This window comes from Chrysochloris asiatica, unplaced genomic scaffold (genome assembly GCF_000296735.1).
Source record: "Chrysochloris asiatica unplaced genomic scaffold, ChrAsi1.0 scaffold00056, whole genome shotgun sequence".
Taxonomy (NCBI): Eukaryota; Metazoa; Chordata; class Mammalia; order Afrosoricida; family Chrysochloridae; genus Chrysochloris; species Chrysochloris asiatica.
The window spans coordinates 3,284,920-3,303,559 of NW_006408574.1; the positions used below are offsets into that span (position 1 = coordinate 3,284,920).

The window sequence follows — 18,640 nt, forward strand, 5'->3', positions numbered from 1 at the left end:
CTGATATGAAGTGAGGGGAGATGCACAAGAACACCCATACTTGCACATAGTACCCACTTGACCTGGCTTTGATGCCTGGATGATCGGAACTCAACTAGAAGAACAAAGAAGAGGGAAGAAAAAGAGAGTAACCTGCTACAATTTGATGAACTGGAGAGCAAGTTTCAGAGTCTCTTCTAACATCCATTTTGGTCTTTTCCTTTTTTCTTGTCTTCTTAATGATCTTTTGTTTTCTTCCTATATGATATTCTTGATATTTTCCCATAATTCTTCTGATCTCTGGTCACTATTGTCTAATGCATGAAATCTATTCTTCAGATGGTTTCTAAATTCAGGTAGGATGTATTCATGGTCATATTTTGACTCTCGTGAACTTGTTTATATTTTCTTCAGCTTCAACCTGAATTTACCTATGAGCAATTGATAGTCTGTCCAACAGTCTGCCCCTGGCCTTGTTTTGGCTGATGATGTGGAGCTTTTCTGCCATCTTTTTACACAGATGTCATCAATTTAATTTCTATGTGTTCTATCTGGTGAGCTCCATGTGTATAGTTACATTTTCTGTTGTTTAATAAAGGTATTAGCAATGAATAAGTCATTGTTTTTGTTGTTGTTGTTGTTGTTGTTGTTGTTGTTGTGAAGTGCCATCAAGTTGGTTCCAACCCATAGGTTTCTGAGGAACAGCTGTTGAGCTTGAACCACTGACCTTGCAGTTCAAATGGCTTTGCAGTCTGGCGCATTAACCCACAGTGCCACACCAGGACTCCGAAGAAGTCATTAGTCTTGCAAAATTCTATCATATGATCTCCAGCATCATTTTTATCACCCTTCCCATATTTTCCAACTATTTATCCTTCCTCTTTGTTTCCAACCTTTGCATTCCAATCGCCAGTAATTATCAATACATCTTGACTGCATGTTTAAGCAATTTCAGACAGAAGAAGTTGGTAGAATTCTTCAATTTCATCATCACTGGCTTTAGTGGTTGGTGTGTAATTTGAGTTATATTGGTATTAACTGGTCTTCCTTGTAGGTATATGGGTATGATCCTATCACAAACAGCATTGTACTTTGTGACTGATCTTGATATGTTCTTTTTTATAATGAATGTGACACCTTTCCTCTTCAATTTGTCATTCCCAGCATAGTAAACCATGTGATTGTCAGATTCAAAATGGCCAATGCCAGTCCATTTCTGTTCACTAATATCTAGGATATTGATGTTTATGCATTCCATTTCACTTTTGACGATTTCAAAATTTCCTAGATTCATACTTCTTACATTCCATGTCCTAATTATTAATGGATGTTTACAGCTGTTTCTCTACATATTGAGTTGTGCCCTGTCAACAAATGAAGGTCCTAAAGGCTTTGCTTCATTTCTGTCATCGCTGTCGACTCTACATCATGGATGTAGCTTTCCCCAGTAGCATTTTGAGTGAGTGCCTTCCAACTTGAGGGACTCAATTTTAGTCACTATATCTGATTGGAAGAGATATAATATTTGTGCTCATTCCAAAGAGAGGTGACCCAACAGAATGTGGAACTCATCGGGCAATATCTTTGATATCCCATGTGAGTAAAGTTTAAATGAAGGTAGTACCAAAACAGCTGCAAGCATACATTGACAGAGAACTTCCAGAGGTTCAAGCTGGCTTCAGAAGAGGCCATGGAATGAGGGATATCATTGCTGATGCTGATGGGTCTTGGTTGAAAGCAGAGACTATCAGAAAGATGTTTACCTGTGCTTTATTGACTATGCAAAGGTTTTCAATTGTGTGGATCATGACAAGCTATGGACAACATTGCAAAGTATGAGTCTTCCTGAACACTTCATTGTGCCCATATGGAATCTGTATATGTACCAAGAGGCAGTTGTTCGAACAGAACATGGGAACACTGAATGGTTTAAAATTCAGAAAGGTGTGCAACAGGGTTGTATTCTTTCACCATACTTATTTAACCTGTATGCTGAGCAAATAATCTGAGAAGCTGGGTGGTATGAAGAAAAACATGGCATCAGGACTCATTAACAACCTGTGATATGCAGATGATACAATCTTGCTGGCTGAAAGTGAAGAGGACTTAAAACATTTACTGATGAAGATCAAAGAGCACAGCCTTCAGTATTGATTGCATCTCAATGTAAAGAAAATAAAAATCCTCACCACTGGACCAATAAACAACATTCTTATCAATGGAGAAAAGATTGAAGTTATCAAGGACTTCATTCTTTTTGATTCAACTATCAACATTCATGGAAACAGCAGTCAAGAAATCAAACAACGTATTGCATTAGGCAAATATGCTGGACAATACCTTTTTAAAGTGTTGAAGAGCAAAGATGTCAGCTTGAGGACTACGGTGCACCTGACCCAAGCCATGGTGTTTTCAATAACCTCATATGCACGAGAAAGCTGGACAGTGAATAAGGAAGACCGTAGAAGAATTGATGCTTTTGAGTTATGGTGTTGGAGGAGAATATTGAAAGTGCCATGGGCTGCCAAAAGAACAAACAGTTCTGTGTTGCAAGAAGTGCAGATAGAGTGCTCCTTGGAGACCAGGATGGCCAAACTTCGTCTCTCACACTTTGGACATGTTGTCAGGAGGAACCAGTTGCTGGAGAAGGATATCATGTTTGGTAAGTGCAGGGTCAGAGATAAAGAGGAAGACCCCCAGTGAGATGGATTGGCAAAGTAGCAGTACCAATGGGCTCAAATGTGACAACAATAGTGAGGCTGGCCCAGGAGCAAGCAGTGTTTCATTCTGTTGTGCATAGGATCACTATGAGTCAGTACTGACTCGATGGCACCTAACAACAACAACTTATCTGATTATAGTTTGATGCTATTTGTCATGGTTCAATATTCAGTAATCTGGTGCTGACAGTGTTCCATTGCTATTCATAAGATTTTCAGTGACTAAATATTTACAAGTAGTTTGTCACTCCTTCTTCCTATTCTGTCTTCATCTGGAAACTCAACTGAAACCTCTTTACCATGGGTGACCCTGCTGGTATTTAAAGTACCTGTGGCAGGACTTCCAGAATTACAGAAGCACACAAGCCACCACAGAACGATGAACTGATAGACGAGAGGTGGACATAAACAAAGAGGACAAAATAGATGAATGAGCCATTCTAAAAATCAGACACTTGTGCATAAAAAGCATCAAAAGATTTCACCAAAAGAGTATAAAGGGAGCCCACAGACTGGGAAACATTTTTGCAACGACGTATCAGATAAGGGACTAATCTCAAACTTTATAGTGAACTATAATACACCTCTACAAGAAAGACAAATGACCCAATTGAAAAATGGGCACAGGACATGAACAGACACTTCACCAAGGAAGACATCCAGGCAGCCAACAAACATATAAAGAAATATTCACAATCATTATCCATTGGTGTTGTTGTTAAGAGTCACTGAGTCAGTTCTGACCCAAAGTGATCCTGTATAGGGTTTCTGAGGAGTATTAGTGAGTTTGAACCCCCGACCTTACAGTTCAAACTGATTTTTCAGTCCAGGACATTAACCCACAGTACCACACCAAGATTTCTCACTAGCCATTAGAGAGATTCAAATCAAAAGAACAATGAGATATCATCTCACACCAACAGTAACAGCAAAGTTAAAAAACAAACAAACAAACAAAAAAAACAACAGAGGATAAAAAATGCTGGTGAGGTTGTGGAGAGACTGGGGCCCTTCTACATTGCTGGTGGGACTAGAAAATGTTTTAACAACTCCAGAAAATGATATGGTGCTTCCTCAGAAAGTTGGAAATAGGAATATATTATGATCCAATAATTCCTTTACTTGGTATATGTTGTTGTTATTGTTAAGTGCCGTCGAGTGGACTCCAACCCATAGTGACCCTGTATAGGGTTTCTGAGGAGCTGCTGGTGAGCTTGAACTGCTAACCTTGCAGTTCAAATGGATTTGCAGTCTGATGTATTAACCCACAGCCACACCAGGAATCCATATCCATAAGAAATATGAGACAAAGCATGAAAACATCTATACACACCATTGTTTATCACAGCACTATTCACAGTAGCAAAAAGATGGAGACAGCCTAAGTGCCCGTCACTGGAAGAATGGATAAACAAACTTTGGACTATACACACAATGGAATATTATGCTACCTTGAAGAACAAAAATGAAGCTGCAAAACACCTCACATCATGGATGGACCTTGAGGACATAGCACAAAGTGAAATGAGTCAGTCACAAAAGGACAGATATTGCATAAGGACATTATTGTAAAAGCTTTAGAAAAGATGCCTATACTAAAAGAATACTTCTTTGGTGGTTACCAAGGGTGGAAGAGAGAAGATAGTAACTCACAGGTTAGGGAATAGATGCATGATAGCTCAGGTGATAGGGAGGGCAATACACAAGAGGGGGAGGGGTACATGAACGGGGATAATAGGGGAAGACTTAGGAAGGTATGTGTAGTCTAAATGGGATACAGGTAGATTGTAATGTATGCACAGTCTTGGAACAACAGGGTTCAATTATATAGGGATCGAACATAGTCTGAACTGGTAAACAAGGGGAAAAAATGTTAAGGTACTTGACAGTTTTGTGGATATTGGTTTCTCCTGCCTACTATTGCAATATAGACATTTAAGTGGGATAGAAAGGAATAGTGGGAAATATGATTACAGAAGCTTGTAAGCCCGTCTTTAACTTAAAACTGATTGGATTATCTAAAAGGATACTAGAATGTGCCTGGGGACATAGGCTTCTTTTTAAGCCTTTGTGGAATATGGGTCCTTAGGTGGAACCCTAAGCCTCATCCAGAACCTTCTGAGGTGGGACACTCCCAATAGAAAAGACATGCAGACCTACCTGAATGGCTAAAGGAACAGAAGAGATTTATTGAAAAAAAAAAAAAAAAAAACCCGATCATTTTTCTATGGCTGAGAGGGCAATGAGGGTAGGGGCCAAGGGAGGGGACTATTTGGTTGTGACAATATCAAGTCAGCTGTTTGCCTTGAAGCAATCAAGGCAAGAGCAGTCAACTCATCAGGCTACAACCCTATCTAAGACTGAAACTTGAAGGGAACACATGAACAGTCTTGTATGCTTGCTGGTGACCACCCTAGTTGAATGTGTGAGTAGAAGTAGAGTAATGCAGTCATGCAGACATGGGCTGAGATTGGCCATGTTCCATAGACACCCGGTGACCTTGAGATGAGGGGGAGAAGAGGAAGCACTGGCTGGTTCGAAGTCCAGGAAGACTGTTGAACTAAAGTTGTGAGTAAAGTGTAAAGCTGGTCTGAAGTAAAGGAAGGCATGTAAGAACTCCCAAACTTGCAGATAATACCCAGTTGTCCTAAAATAGATGGCTTGTTGAACAGAACTCAATCAAATGAAGATAAAGAATTTTGATACAGGGAGCAAGAGCAAATTGATACAACTTGATGAACTGGACTTTTGCTTATGGATGAAGTTGCCCAGAATTCCAACCAAAGGGGAAGATTTCTTCATATCAAGGATCAAGCTTGCCTCCTCAGTACACTGGGTTTATAAGGATGGGCAACTTAGATTTCAGCTGTCAAAATTGGGGGCTATAAAGGCACAGAGTGACTGGCTTACACACTTTCATGAGGGTGGTTAGGGTCAGAACGAGGAGGGTAAGATGGAATCCCCACTGAAAGTTTTCCTCTTGACCAGATTGGTCTAGTGATGATGGGGATAGGATTTTATGATTCATTTGTGAGTTATCAGGACTAATAATGGTGATTGTCACAACTGCAAATGTAGAAGAGGTATAACCTATAGGGAGGAGCAGTTAATATGTCATTTCAGGAACAGAGGAGCCTAGAACCATCAAGACGGAAGAACATGAAAGGAGCAAAGGATCTTAACTAGAAAAGTGGTAACAACAGAGTTGGTGGCAGAGGCGATGGCCTGGAGAGACAGAGCATCACGGGCCTATAGGCCCATGGACAGATAAAGGCAATGTGCCTGAAGGTAGGAGGCTAGCTGGAAAAATGTGCCCTATGTACATTTATAATAATATATGTTTTCAATATGGTACATGCACATCAAAACAAAAAAAAAAAACAAAAATGGGTAATAGAGGTAAATATTGTTAGCAGATGGTGGATGGAGGGGTTGTAAGCACTGCAGTGATTGGTTGAATGTAAAACTGATGCTCTGCCCCATAGACCTTGACTCAATTCACAATAAAAGGTTTTTAAAAAATAAATGAGAAAAGTACAATAATCTAAATTGAATTTTTACTTTTTGGACTCAATGGTAATTTAAGATGGCAGAAGGAAATATTAATCAATTTGAAGATAGGCAATACAAGCTGATAAACAGATAAAAAAGAAATTAAAGAAAAATGAAGTCCCAAATTTGTTAGAGTACAGCTCTTCATAAAATTCTCTCATCCTTGCTGTAACATCACCCATATGGTTCCACCCCGCACCCTCCCCCCCTCCCCCGTTTTCCTTTTTAAGTTTTTATTGTGAATTTAGCAGTAGTTTATATGGGAGAATTTTGGGTTTGCACTCATTGTTTTATTGCAATGATTATAATCTTCTCCATGAATCATCATGCAATAGTATTTGCTTCTATTGCCCCTGGTTGTCTTTTGGGGCAGGGGGATGTACACAAAAACACTCAGGAACATGTAATATATAATCATGTATACAACCAAAGGGCAAATTCTGCTCATGACATTTGCTTCCCTCAAGAACCCAGCCTAAGAAACACAGGCACACAGGAGACAGGGGCAAGTGAGCAGGGGTGCTATGGAGTCGTACAGAGAGAGGGCTGTGGAACCTTGTGGCAGCTACTTTCTCACTTAATACAGGATCAATACGTGCTGTAAGGACTGGAGAGTAATGTGTTAGTACTTGTGGTACCTGCAATCCTTGTCTACTGTGCCTGGAATGTGAAAGCTGTCACAGACAATATGGAAAATTGGCATGGCGTGGTTCCAATAGAACTTTATTGATACAGACTGACACCTCTGGCCTCAGTGTGCTGATCCCTGTCTTGGCATATCAGAAATGTATCTAACAAAAGAGTGTTCTGATTCCACCTGCTGATTCACAAAAAATCCTGGTAGAGTCAAGTGATCTACAAAACACTGATAAACATGGGACTCATATTTGCCTGAGAAGCAAGAAGTATCTTTATTGAACTCTGATTTCTGACAGGGGTCAGGGGATACAGGTATCTCACCATGGCTGGTGGTGGGTACGTGGTGACACACAGTTGTAAGTCACTGCAGACACAGAGAGGGCTCGAAGCTCTTCCCTTGGCACAGGGGAAATGGCCAAGACACTAAGGATTCCTGCCTTGTGAGGCCTCAGGGACATGCTCCCATCCCCACACCCCACCACTGGGGGTGTCAGGACCCTGATGGGAAAATATGAGGCATCCTCATCCACAGCTAGGTGGGCCGCAGCTTCATCTCAGACATCTTGTAGCTGTAGTAATACCCCTTCCCTGTATTCCAGTTGATACCATTTGCAAAGCTGCTGTGGCTCCCCCCCAGGTATTGACCATTCAGGTTTGACACGTGACAGTTGGAATACCACCAGGCTCCCTTGTATAGCTGGGCACAATTTCCACCATTTTGGTCATTGTCTTGGTCTTTGGTGGTAAAAAAATTGTTGTTATGTCCCATCAGAGAATCACCTGTTGAGAGGAAAAGTAGGTATAGTGGGTGAAAGCAAAAGTCCCTGATGTTGAGCCTCTTGCTTTGATCTTGTACCTCCCTCTTTCCAGAGATATGGGGACTGAGCTCAAGGAGGTCCAGACTCTGCCCAGGCTGAGGAACACAGAGCAGAGGCTCCATCTCCTACCCCTGCCCTTCAATTGCCTCCTTCCTATAGCCCACACTACTTTCTCCTGTATCCCACCGTGACCCCAAGGATTGCTGTCACCTTGGGGAGCCCCCTTCCTTCCAGTTAGTCCTCTGCTCTGGGCTTCATCTCTAATCTCACTTTCCTGGTTAACTCCAGTCGTGTTCCTGATATGTGCTCTCGCCCTTTCACAAGGGATCAAGGGAGTGGGGACTGGAGAGTCAGCTTCTACTCCTGAACCCCACCATCCATCCAGTGTTCCCCTCTCCGAACAACCAGGACTTTTACTGTCTCTGAGAAGAGCTCCTGCCTGAAGAGGCCTGCTTTCTCAGGCAGGCTGCCTATCGGGTTTGCCAAGAAACTTCTCCTCTGGTTCCTTTGGTTCAGCGTTCTGCAGGTTCAATGAGACCATCATCCTAGACACCAACCTGTTCCTTCAGACCCCTAGGAACATCCTCAGCTCTGGGTCCTGCAGGGAGCAATCTTACTCAAAAGCCTCAGTTTCACTATTCACAATTGGGGTCCAGTTTCTGTCCTTATGCTCTTTGAGAAGTTCAAGGGAGCCCATGTAGATGAAAAGGCCATATAACATCTCAGGCTTTCCTGACCAATTTGCCCCACAGGAAGTGCCTTGATCTGGTGGCTCTGGGTTAAACTCAGTCGACGGACTTCATGCTGAATTGATCCTACACTCCTGAAGGGAACTCATGTTCACTGAGGATTCCCAAGAGTATGTTCTATTGGAAAGGATGTTGTATTGGCTGGAGAATCCTTTTGACAAAGACCTACATCATCACTGAGTGAAGTTCACACTCCAGGAACACAGCTTGGGAAAGAGGTCATTGTGGACCTGGGTGTGATGACATCACCTTCCAGGTGTTGTGAGATGGTCAGTGATTGATCATCCTACAGCAGATAAAGACTATGGGTCATGCCATATGATCTTTACCTAGAGACGCAGGTGTGACTGTGCATTCATGGAGAAATGGGGACTCAAGAGGTGAGGCCCCAGTAATAAGAGTCACCCCAGGAGGGGCAGATCCAGGCTAGTAGACCCAGTCTTGCCACCTGCCCACCCCACATGTACTGCAATCCAGCACCCCCCAATATGATGCAGACTCACCTGCACTGCCGGCTTCAAAGGCCCCCAGAACCAGCTTGTATTTCTCTGACTCATCCGCCATCTTGAATGAGCTGTACGTGGCAAATTGGTGATTACCCTGGAAGTCCACCAGGTCCACACGGAGCTCACTCGTGCCTGTGGGAAAAACATGATAAAGTCTCAGCTGAAGATCTTTCTGTCACCAGAAATAGGGGTGGGTAATTAGGGTGAGTTCCTGAGGGATGTCTGGAAGTGGCATCCAGGGAAAGTTCAAGTGGGACCTTTAACAAATGCCGTGTGGATCTGAGAACCTCAGGGATGGTCCGTATTTCAAACATCTTCTTCACCATCCTGAATCCAGACCTGAATTCCACTGCTGTGGTCAGTGGATGAAAGGAAACATCACTCTACTTTAAAATGTAAATTGTACTGGAAGTGGTTGTTAGGACACTAATATGTGGTGTGAGAGCTTGTGTTTTAACTTTCCCTTCTCTTGGAAGATTTGAGACACATGAGGGGATGCCCTTGAGGTTTCCTGGGGCCACAGAATGGAGAAAGGAGCAGACTAAAGTTTACTCAGGGCAGATGGGAAGCTGGTGGAGTCAGGGGCCTAATCTGGGTGGGGTCTGCCACAAGCACTGACACCGAAGAAGTGAAGGAGGACCTCCGGGAACCTAAGATCCTAAGTGAAGGAGGACCTCCGGGTGATCATGGGTGGTGGACCTGAGGGTGGTTTCCCTCAATGCCCCTCCCTACTCTTGTTTCCATGTGACCCCACACTCCTGGACCCCATGCTCTGAGAGCCCCCAGCAGGGCCACATGCCCAGCACATCTCAGTGCAGACATGGATGTCTCAAAGTCCCAGCATCTATGGTCCAGCTCAGGCAGCAGGGCCTCACCCTGGGCTGTCAGGGCGTGGATGTTGTCATTCCCCAGCCAGAACTCTCCCAGCTGACTGCCGAAGCCCTTCTTGTACTCGGCCCAATCCCGATAGAAGTCCACAGAGCCGTCGATCCTGCGCTGGAAGACCTGGGGGCAGAGGGACTTGGGGAGAAGGTGGCCCACCGTTCAGGGTGTGACCCAGACTTTGTGCAGCATCAACACAGAGTCACCCTGTCACAAGTCAGCAGCACCCACATGGGCCTCTTCACAACCCAAGATGTTCAGGTGGGAGCCCCAGGTGACCCATGCGGAGATGGGGCTCAGAGAAAGGGGGGTGTCAGCACACAGCCACACAGCAGGAGAGGGTGGGCTCCTCCCCAGCGTTCTTCCCTCACAGGGTCATGTCTCCCCCACCTCTCCTGATTCTCCCTCCCTCAGAGAAAGGAGAGCTCTGTGCTTTGTGATGACAGGGAAACCAAGGCCAAGAGGGAAAGAGACCACCAGCAAAGTCACAGGACAGTGTGGGGGTGCCCAGGCAGGCCCTCCCTGGGTGATGCAGTCCCCCCCCCATGCCCTGCACTCACGGTCCAGCCCCCTCCCTCTGTGTGCATGTCACACAGCACTGTCAGGGGCTGACAGTCAGGGAGGAAGACGGTGTGCCAGCCGCTCAGGTTGTATCCCCTGGTGAGTAGCTCCATACAGTTCCGAGGCCCTGGGGGAAATGGGAAGGAGGACTGGTGTGCCGGGCAGCAAGTCAGGCCCTGGGTCCAGGGGGGTGGGGCAGGATGGGGTCATCTGGATGGGCAGGGGAGGCAGGGACTAAGACAGAGATGGGAGCCATGGGAGGGTCCAGTGAAGTTCCACAGGTGGGGCTGAGGAGGGGGTGTGGCCCATCACCCACCTGTGCGACAATCCTGAAGTGTCCCAGGTTCTCCTGTGATGGGCAGGGAGGTAAAAGCACATCACATCACATGAGGGAAAAGCAAACCCTCCAAACCCCCCCTAGACTAGGAGGGGGGCTGTGTATTCAGAAAGAAGGGGTCTCTACTTCCAGAAAAGACAACTCTGTCCCTGTGGCCTTGTGGCATCAAGTGTATTGTCCAGTGTCCTATACAGGGATCCCGAGGCATTGGGTAAGCACTGGACTGCTAACCACAAAGTCAGAAGCCTGAATCCACCAGCCACTAAGAGGATAAAGACGAGGCTCTCTGCACCCATAAAGATTTACATTTTTGGAAACCCAAAGGGGCAGTTGTACTTCATCCTCCAAGGTCTCTATGAGTCAGAGTCTGCTGGAGACATTTACATTATGGATATATGCACATGTGCAATGTGGTTGTGGTTGTTAGGTGCTGTTGAGTCATTTCTGCCTCATAGTGACTCTGTAGGGTTTGCCAGGAGCAGCTGGTGGGATTGAACCTCTGACCTTTTGGTTAGCAGTCCAATGCTTACCTACAGCACCACACCAGGACTCTACCTACACTAAGGTGGTGGCTTTGTGCTGTGGAGTCGGTTCCAATTTAGAATGACCTTGTATAGGGTTTCTGTGGCTGTAAATCTTAACGGGAGCAGAAAGCCTCATCTTTCCCCTTCAGAGGGGCTGGTAGTTTCCAACTGATGACCTTGCAGTTAGTAGCCCATCTTGTAACCCATTACACTTCCAGAGCTCCATATACAGTCACAATATATAAATATAAATAAAGATACATCTATCAACAGTAAGAATCTACCAGTCACTAGGAGAGGGGAAGATAAGGCTTTCTGCTCCTGTAAAGATTTATAGCTTCTGAAGCCCTATACGGGTTTGTTATGAGTCAGAAGTGACTCAGTGATGCTCAACTACCAACCAATACCTCCAACCAACCACCACCTATCTATCTATCTATCTATCTATCTATCTATCTATCTATCTATCTATCTATATCTATCTAGATGATATAATCGCCTCTCTTCTGTGGGGGTGGAGATGTAGATAGCCCTCTGGACCTCCTAGTCTTCTTCACACATTGCCAGGTCTAGCTGTAACTGAGAGGTCAGCCCTGCTGCTCAGGGGTCTGAAGCAGACCAGGTAAAGTGTGGCTGGGATAGCCTGGGGAAATGATCAGCCAGCCCCTTCCAGACCCCGAGACCATGTCCTGACCCTCATATCACACCCAGCTCAGAGGGGAGGGCTTGTCCCTGGCCCTCCCCAGAAAACCCCCTTCAGGACAACTTACCTTTCTCTCCAGGAGGCCCCTTCTGTCCCTGTTCTCCTAGAGAAAGAGACAGGGTCAGCCCAGGGAAGATCCCTCAGAGGGATGGCAGCGAAATGGGGGCAGGGCATGTGTTGATCTGGAGGAGGACCACCAGGGCAGACCCTGCCCATGGATGGAAGGAGATGGGGTGGGACACAGGCTGCTCAGGACAGGGACACCCAGGGCTGATCCTCCCATAGATGGAAGGAGGTGGGGTAGGACACAGGCTCCTCAGGACAGGGACATCCAGGGCTAACACTCCTGTGGATGGAAGTGAGATGAAGTGGGCCACAGGCTGCTCAGGACAGGGAAGCCCAGGGCTTAGCTGGCCCCATGACTCCTCCAGAGAGCACTGCTAGGTTGTGGTCAGGTACGTCAGGGTCTGTGGGCCCAGACTCAGGGCCAGATGGGACAGAGAGTTTTCTAGGTGAGGACTGGGTTCTAGAGAAAGGACAATGTCCCCACCCCAGTCCCCTCTTAGAACCTGGTTTTAGCATCTTTTCTCTTTGTCGTGGTTTTACCTTTGGGCCCAGGTGGTCCTGCCTTCCCAGGGCTTCCAGGAGGACCACGTTCTCCTGCAAATTCCAAACACACATCATGAAGCAGAACCCCCAGACCTTGAACCTCAGAGTTCTCCTTGGCATTCCAACTCCTGGTTCTCTTCATACCCATGTTTGACCTTGGAGAGCCGGGAGTATGAGATCAGGTTCCCATCTCAGGGGGCTCCAGACAAGAGCAAGTAGAGGTAGGACATAGAAAATGAGGACCTCCCTGGTGTCCATGTCCCCCAATCACAGGGTGAAGGTGGGATTCTGGGTGCACAGGGGCTGTGAGAGGACCAACTAGCTCCTGGTCCAAGTCTCAGGGCTCCTAGAGGTCAGAATGCTACTACACAGCTTCCTTGTGGGTGTTGACCAGCAAAGGGACTCCAGAAGCTGTAAGGTCACCCTGCCAGTGTTATTCATACCATTTGGGGAGAATAGACTTTTATGGATAGAATTTTTGTCCCCAAATTTGTGTGTTGGAATCCTAACCCCTACAGCTGTGAATGGAATCCCATCTAGGAACAGGGGTTTCTGTGTTACATTAGTAAGGCCATTCAGCTCAAGGTGGCTTTTAAGCCATCACTTTTGAGATACAAACACAGATAGGAAAGACAGAAGCCACCCAGAAACCCAGGAACCAAAGCTGAAGAGACAAGGACCTCCCACCGGAACCAGCAGCTCCGGAGTCTGAAAGTGGGAGTTCAGGACCTGGACTTGTAGCTTTCTGAGCTGTGGGAGGAGGGAAATTTATTCTTTAAAGCTGCCTCATGGGGCATTTCTGTTACAGCAGCAGAGGACGCCCAGGGCTCAGGTGAGAACACAGAGGGACGGGGAGGAGGAAGTCCAGCCAGTGACCACAGAGAGCCAGTGTTGGGTCAAGATTGGAAGTCTTGTTTTCTGCTCAAACATGCCTCCCCCACTTCAACAGCTCATGAGAAATGAATCTCAGCTGGCCTCTGTTCATCAACTGCTGACAAGGCACAAAATGAGGCCAAAGCCCTGACCTGAGAGCCACCCTTGGGAGTAGCCCACCTTGGGATCAGATTTAGGAAGAGCAGGTCAGCGACCCCTTCACCCCACACAGACACCCACCCTGGTCATCCAAGCACCTACCTCTCTCTCCTTTGGCACCTGTCTCTCCCTTGGGCCCTGGAGCTCCAGGTGCCCCCGGGCATCCTCGAAGAATGCTGAGCTTGTCAGAGCCTTCCAGACCGACGACCTTCACCTCTGCAGGAAAACACAAGGGGCTGTGAGTGTGGGTGTCCTATCTGGATAAGACACCACTCAGCTGCTAGACAGCCCCACCACCACCACCAAGGAGAGAATGTGGCCCTCGGGGTTGTGGGTTTGTGCAGCAGCCAAGATGACTACCAGCATCACAACCTCATTGCAGAGGTACCCAGGTGTGAGGGTGCCGCTGTGGTCAGGCTGAGCCTCTGCTGTCCTGGGGCTATGGTCAGTGATGGTCAACAGGCTGAACAAGGACAGGTGGAGACTGAGGAGGATCCAGTCCACCCATCACACAATCCTCTGACCCACTGTCCCCTTAGCTCCCAGGAGCAAAGGTAACAAGGCCAACTTCCCAGAGACACACAGATAAAGGTGAGCTAGGATTCCTAGAAAGACTCTCTAGATGACAGCTTTCACCCTTGACCTTGGGCATGAGATCAGAGAATTGCTGGGCTCCAGATGGTGGTAGCAGTCTCAGCAGATCAGACATGATGGCTACCTGGGCCACCTGCCCTTCTCCTTCTCTCACAACCTGATAGCCACCAAACATGCTTTCTCTGGACATGGACACAGTACCAGTGGTTCAGAGATCCACCTGTCCAACAAGGATGATGGTAAGCAGAGGGTAGCCTGGGGTCTTGCATAGGGATTGGCGTCTGCTGTGGTGCATGTGTAATTGGAGGTCTCTGTGCTTGTTCAGATGATCCCTAGTAGCACAGTGATTAAGCACTGTGCTGTGAGCCCAAAGCCTACAGTTCAATCCCACGAGCAGTTCCTTGGGAGAAGGATGAGGCCGTCCACTTCTGTAAACATTTACCTCCTTGAAAGCTCTATGGGCAGTTGTAGTCTGTCCTACATGGTCACTAGGAGATGGAATTGGTTTGATGGCAGTGGGTTTACATTTGGGATTTGGGGTTTGTTCACATAAAATGAAGCTGATCCCAAATAACACTGCAAAGGCTCAGTGCGGGCCTGGGGTATAGGGAATCAAAACTCCAAACCACATACCACAGAGAGGACCCCACCTCTGGGCAGCCCCACGTGCCTCAGAGCAGGACTGCACTCCATAAGGTCTCCAACAGTGATTTTACAGAAGCAGATCACTAGACCTTTCTCCCAAGTTGCCTCGGGTAGACTTGAACCTCCAACCTTTCAGTTAGCCTCTGAGTGTGTTCACCATTAGCACACTCCCAGGGGCTCCTGGTATGCAGAAAATTCAGAACAATGGAGAGCCCAGCATGCCTCAGGAGGGCCCTGATGCCCACTCACCTGGACAGGTCTCTGATGCCTGGGAGATTGTAGCAGCGGCACATAGCAGGGTGATAAGCAGGGCGGTGCGTCCCATGACTGCAGCATCCAGGCCCAGCTCCATCTCCAGGGTCTCTGCCCTAGAATAGGCTGTCTGCTCTTATAGGGCAGGGAGTTCAGCCCCATCCAGAGTCCTTCCTCATTTCCTAAGTGACAACCACTTCTACTTGGTAACTGATGCCAAGGCTGTTCCCTTTGTCAATGTCACAGGTCACCCCCCTTCATCTGCCCTTCCTCCTCCCACAAGGCCTCATGTCCCTGCTGGAGGACAGACTTGTTGTCTCAGCACCAGGACTCGGAAGGCCCACTTCACTTCACTTCCTGTTTGTGACCTGAAGGAAGACTGTGCCCCTCCCTCCCTCCCCTGTCCAGTGATGGAGAGACAATACTGTGGACTATGGAGGGAAGGAGGAAAGACTAGCTGAAGACAGTTCCATCCTACAGTGGGCTCTCCCTTGGCCTAATTCCAGGTTCTCACAACCAGTGCCAATTGTGGCCTGGTCTCATGGTGGAAGTTTAGAATGTACCACTGTGGGATACAGAACAGTTACAAACATGAGAACAAAGAGGATCATTCTTGTGTATGCTGAGTGTTTATGTCAATATGTATAGGTTGGGCTTCTAGCTGTCCAGTGCACAGATGGAATTCTTCTTTGTTCTGGATACTATGTCAATATTTGTAGGTTGGGCTTCCAATTACAGGGGCAGACAAGTAGGACAGAAGGGGCTGTGGGGAGTAGCCTGGTAAACAAATTACCTAGCTCCTAGTCTAAGCCAGATGGTATATGAAGCATTTTCAATAGATAAGAAATGATTTGTCTACACAGAAAGACCTTGGATTGAGGTGCAGTGGATTTGGCCTATAGGACTTGTGATAGCAGACACCTTGCAGTGACTCTGTATGCATCGGACCCGTGAACCAGGCCAACAGACATAGCCATTATGGAATGATCCCAATTCATCTCTGCGGCTTGTCTTCACTTACTTTTCTAATAAGAACACTCAGAAAAATTGGAAATTCCTCAAGAAATTAAGGGCATAAACACAAAACTAATGTTGTTGTTATTGTTGTTGATAGGTGCAGTGAAGTCTTTACCAACACACAGTGACCCTATGCACAGCAGAAGAAAATTGCTAGGTCCTGTGCCAACCTCACAATCATTGTTGCACTTGGGCCTATTACTGCTGCCACTGTGCCAATTCATCACTTTGAGGGTCTTTTTCTTTTTATACTGATCTTCTTCTTTATCAATCATGATGTCCTTCTCCAGGGACTGGTCCCTACTGACAATATGTCCAAAGTAGGAGAGACAAAATCTGACCATCCTGGCTTCTTCTTCCAACACAGATGTGTTTGTTCTTTTAGTAGTCCATGGTACTTTTCATATTCTCCTCCAACTCAAATGCATCAATTGTTGTTTGTTCTTAAGTGCCATTAAGTTGGTTCCAACTCATAGCGATTGTATGTAGGGTTTCCAAGGAGTGTCTGTAAGTTTGAACTGCCAACCTTGCAGAACAAATGACCAGGAAGTTCAGTACATTATCTTGCAGCGCCATCAGTCAATATTATTTCCAACAAAGAGAGACTGAAAACACGCCCCATGTGACAGGAACCAGAAAAGGAAGCCCTTCATCCACACTCCTATTCAATATTGTATTAGAGAGTCCTACTCAGGGCAATAAGACAAGGGAGGGAAGTAAAAATAATCCAAATGGGAAAAGACGAAGTAAAGATCTCTCTGTCTGCAGGAGACATGATTCTATACATAGAATATCTGAAAGTATCAGCAAGGAAATTAGTGGACTAGAAGGATTCAGCAAAGTGGCAGGGCACAAGATCAGTATAGAAAACTCAGTAGGATTCCTTCACACAAATAGAGAATATTATAAGAAGGAAATCAGGAAATTATTTCCATTTACAACAGCCATCCAAAAAATGAAGTATTTAAGAATAAATCAACCCAAATATAAGAGACCTACCAGGAGCTCTGGTAGTGTAGTGGTTACGAATCGGGCTGCAAACCGCAAGGCCAGGAGTTCAAAACTACCAGCTATTCTGTGGGAGAAAGATGAGGCTTTCTGCTCCCGTAAAGATTTACAGCCTCAGAAACCCTGTTCAGGGTCGCTATGGGTTGGAACTGACTCCACGGCACTTAACAACAACAACAACAGATGAAAAAAACTAAAAAATTCTACTACAGGAAATCAAAAGAGACCTGCACAGATGGAAGAATATACCATTTTCATGGATAGGAGGATTTAATATTGTGAAAATGTCAATACTACTAAAGTGATCTATATTGGAAGAAGTACAGCCAGAATGCTTTCATACGTCAGTCATGTTATCTGGAGGGACCAGTCCCTGGATACGGACATCATGATTAGTGAAGTGGAGGCTGAGCAAAGAAAAGGAAGACTCACAACAAGAGGGACTGGCACAGGGGCAGCAGCAATGGATGAAGAGTAACAATTGTGAGGATAATGTCAGACTAGGGTTGTTTTTAGGGTCACTATGAGTTGGAGCTGACTCAAGGGCACCTAACAACTACAACCACATGTAAATAACCTACAGATATAATGGAGTCTTGATGTGGTGTTGTGGGTTAATGTTCTGGGCTATAATGTCAGTTTGAACTGCAAGGTTGGTGGTTCAAGCTCACCAGTTACTCCTTGGGAACCCTATACAGGGTCACTATGAGTTGGAAGAAACTCAATGGCACTTAACAACAGCAACAACAACCCAGATATAGTACAATCCCATCTAGATTCCCACATCATTCTTTAAAGGAATGGAAAAACTAAATACCAACTTTAGATGGAAACTGAAGAGACTTCATATAAGCAAAGCACTACTGAATAAGAACAAAGTAGGATGCTTCACATTGCCCAATCTCAAAAAACACTACCAAGCCATCAGAAACACATAGATCAATGGAACAGAATTTAGAACTCAGAGATAAATCAGTCCACCTAAGGAAAGCTGATACTTGATAAAGGGCAGAAACCCATTAAATGAGGTTAACATTTACAAATGGTAAATGTACTCTTTAACAAATTGTACTCACAGAACTGGATTTCCATTTGCAGTAAAATGAAATAGCATTAATATTTCCCACTACATACAAAAACTAATTCAAGATGGATCAAACACTTACATATAAAACCTAAAACTTTAAAGCCCATGAAAGAAAACATAGAAGTAAACCTGGTGGTGGTGGTTATGTGCCATGGAGTTGGTTCCAACTCATAGCGACCCTGTACAGGGTTTCCAAGGCTGTAAATCTTTATGGGAGCATAAAGCCTCATCTTTCTCTTGTGGAACAGCTGGTAGTTTCGAACTGTCCTCCTTGTCATTCGAAGCCCGATTTATGGGCCCTAATAAGTGGCATCAGTACCAAACATAATTAAAATAACAAGCACAAACAGCAGAAGACACTTATATACAGAAACCACACCCGTCTGTCAGTTTGTCATGGTGGTTTGCACTTAATGGTGATGATGG

At 45.7% G+C, this 18,640-nt stretch overlaps 1 protein-coding gene across 1 annotated transcript; it reads right to left on the minus strand.

Annotated features, from left to right (window-relative positions):
• Window positions 1-7,422: 7,422 nt before the first annotated feature.
• On the minus strand, window positions 7,423-15,202 carry FCN2 (ficolin (collagen/fibrinogen domain containing lectin) 2). Its single transcript, XM_006863822.1, has 9 exons — window positions 15,100-15,202; window positions 13,714-13,827; window positions 12,577-12,630; window positions 12,038-12,073; window positions 10,723-10,755; window positions 10,406-10,533; window positions 9,839-9,968; window positions 8,961-9,095; window positions 7,423-7,670 (listed from the first exon to the last, which is right to left on the minus strand). The coding sequence occupies exons 1-9, from the start codon at window positions 15,200-15,202 to the stop codon at window positions 7,423-7,425; spliced, it is 981 nt and encodes a 326-aa protein (XP_006863884.1).
• Between the last annotated feature and the right edge of the window lie 3,438 nt (window positions 15,203-18,640).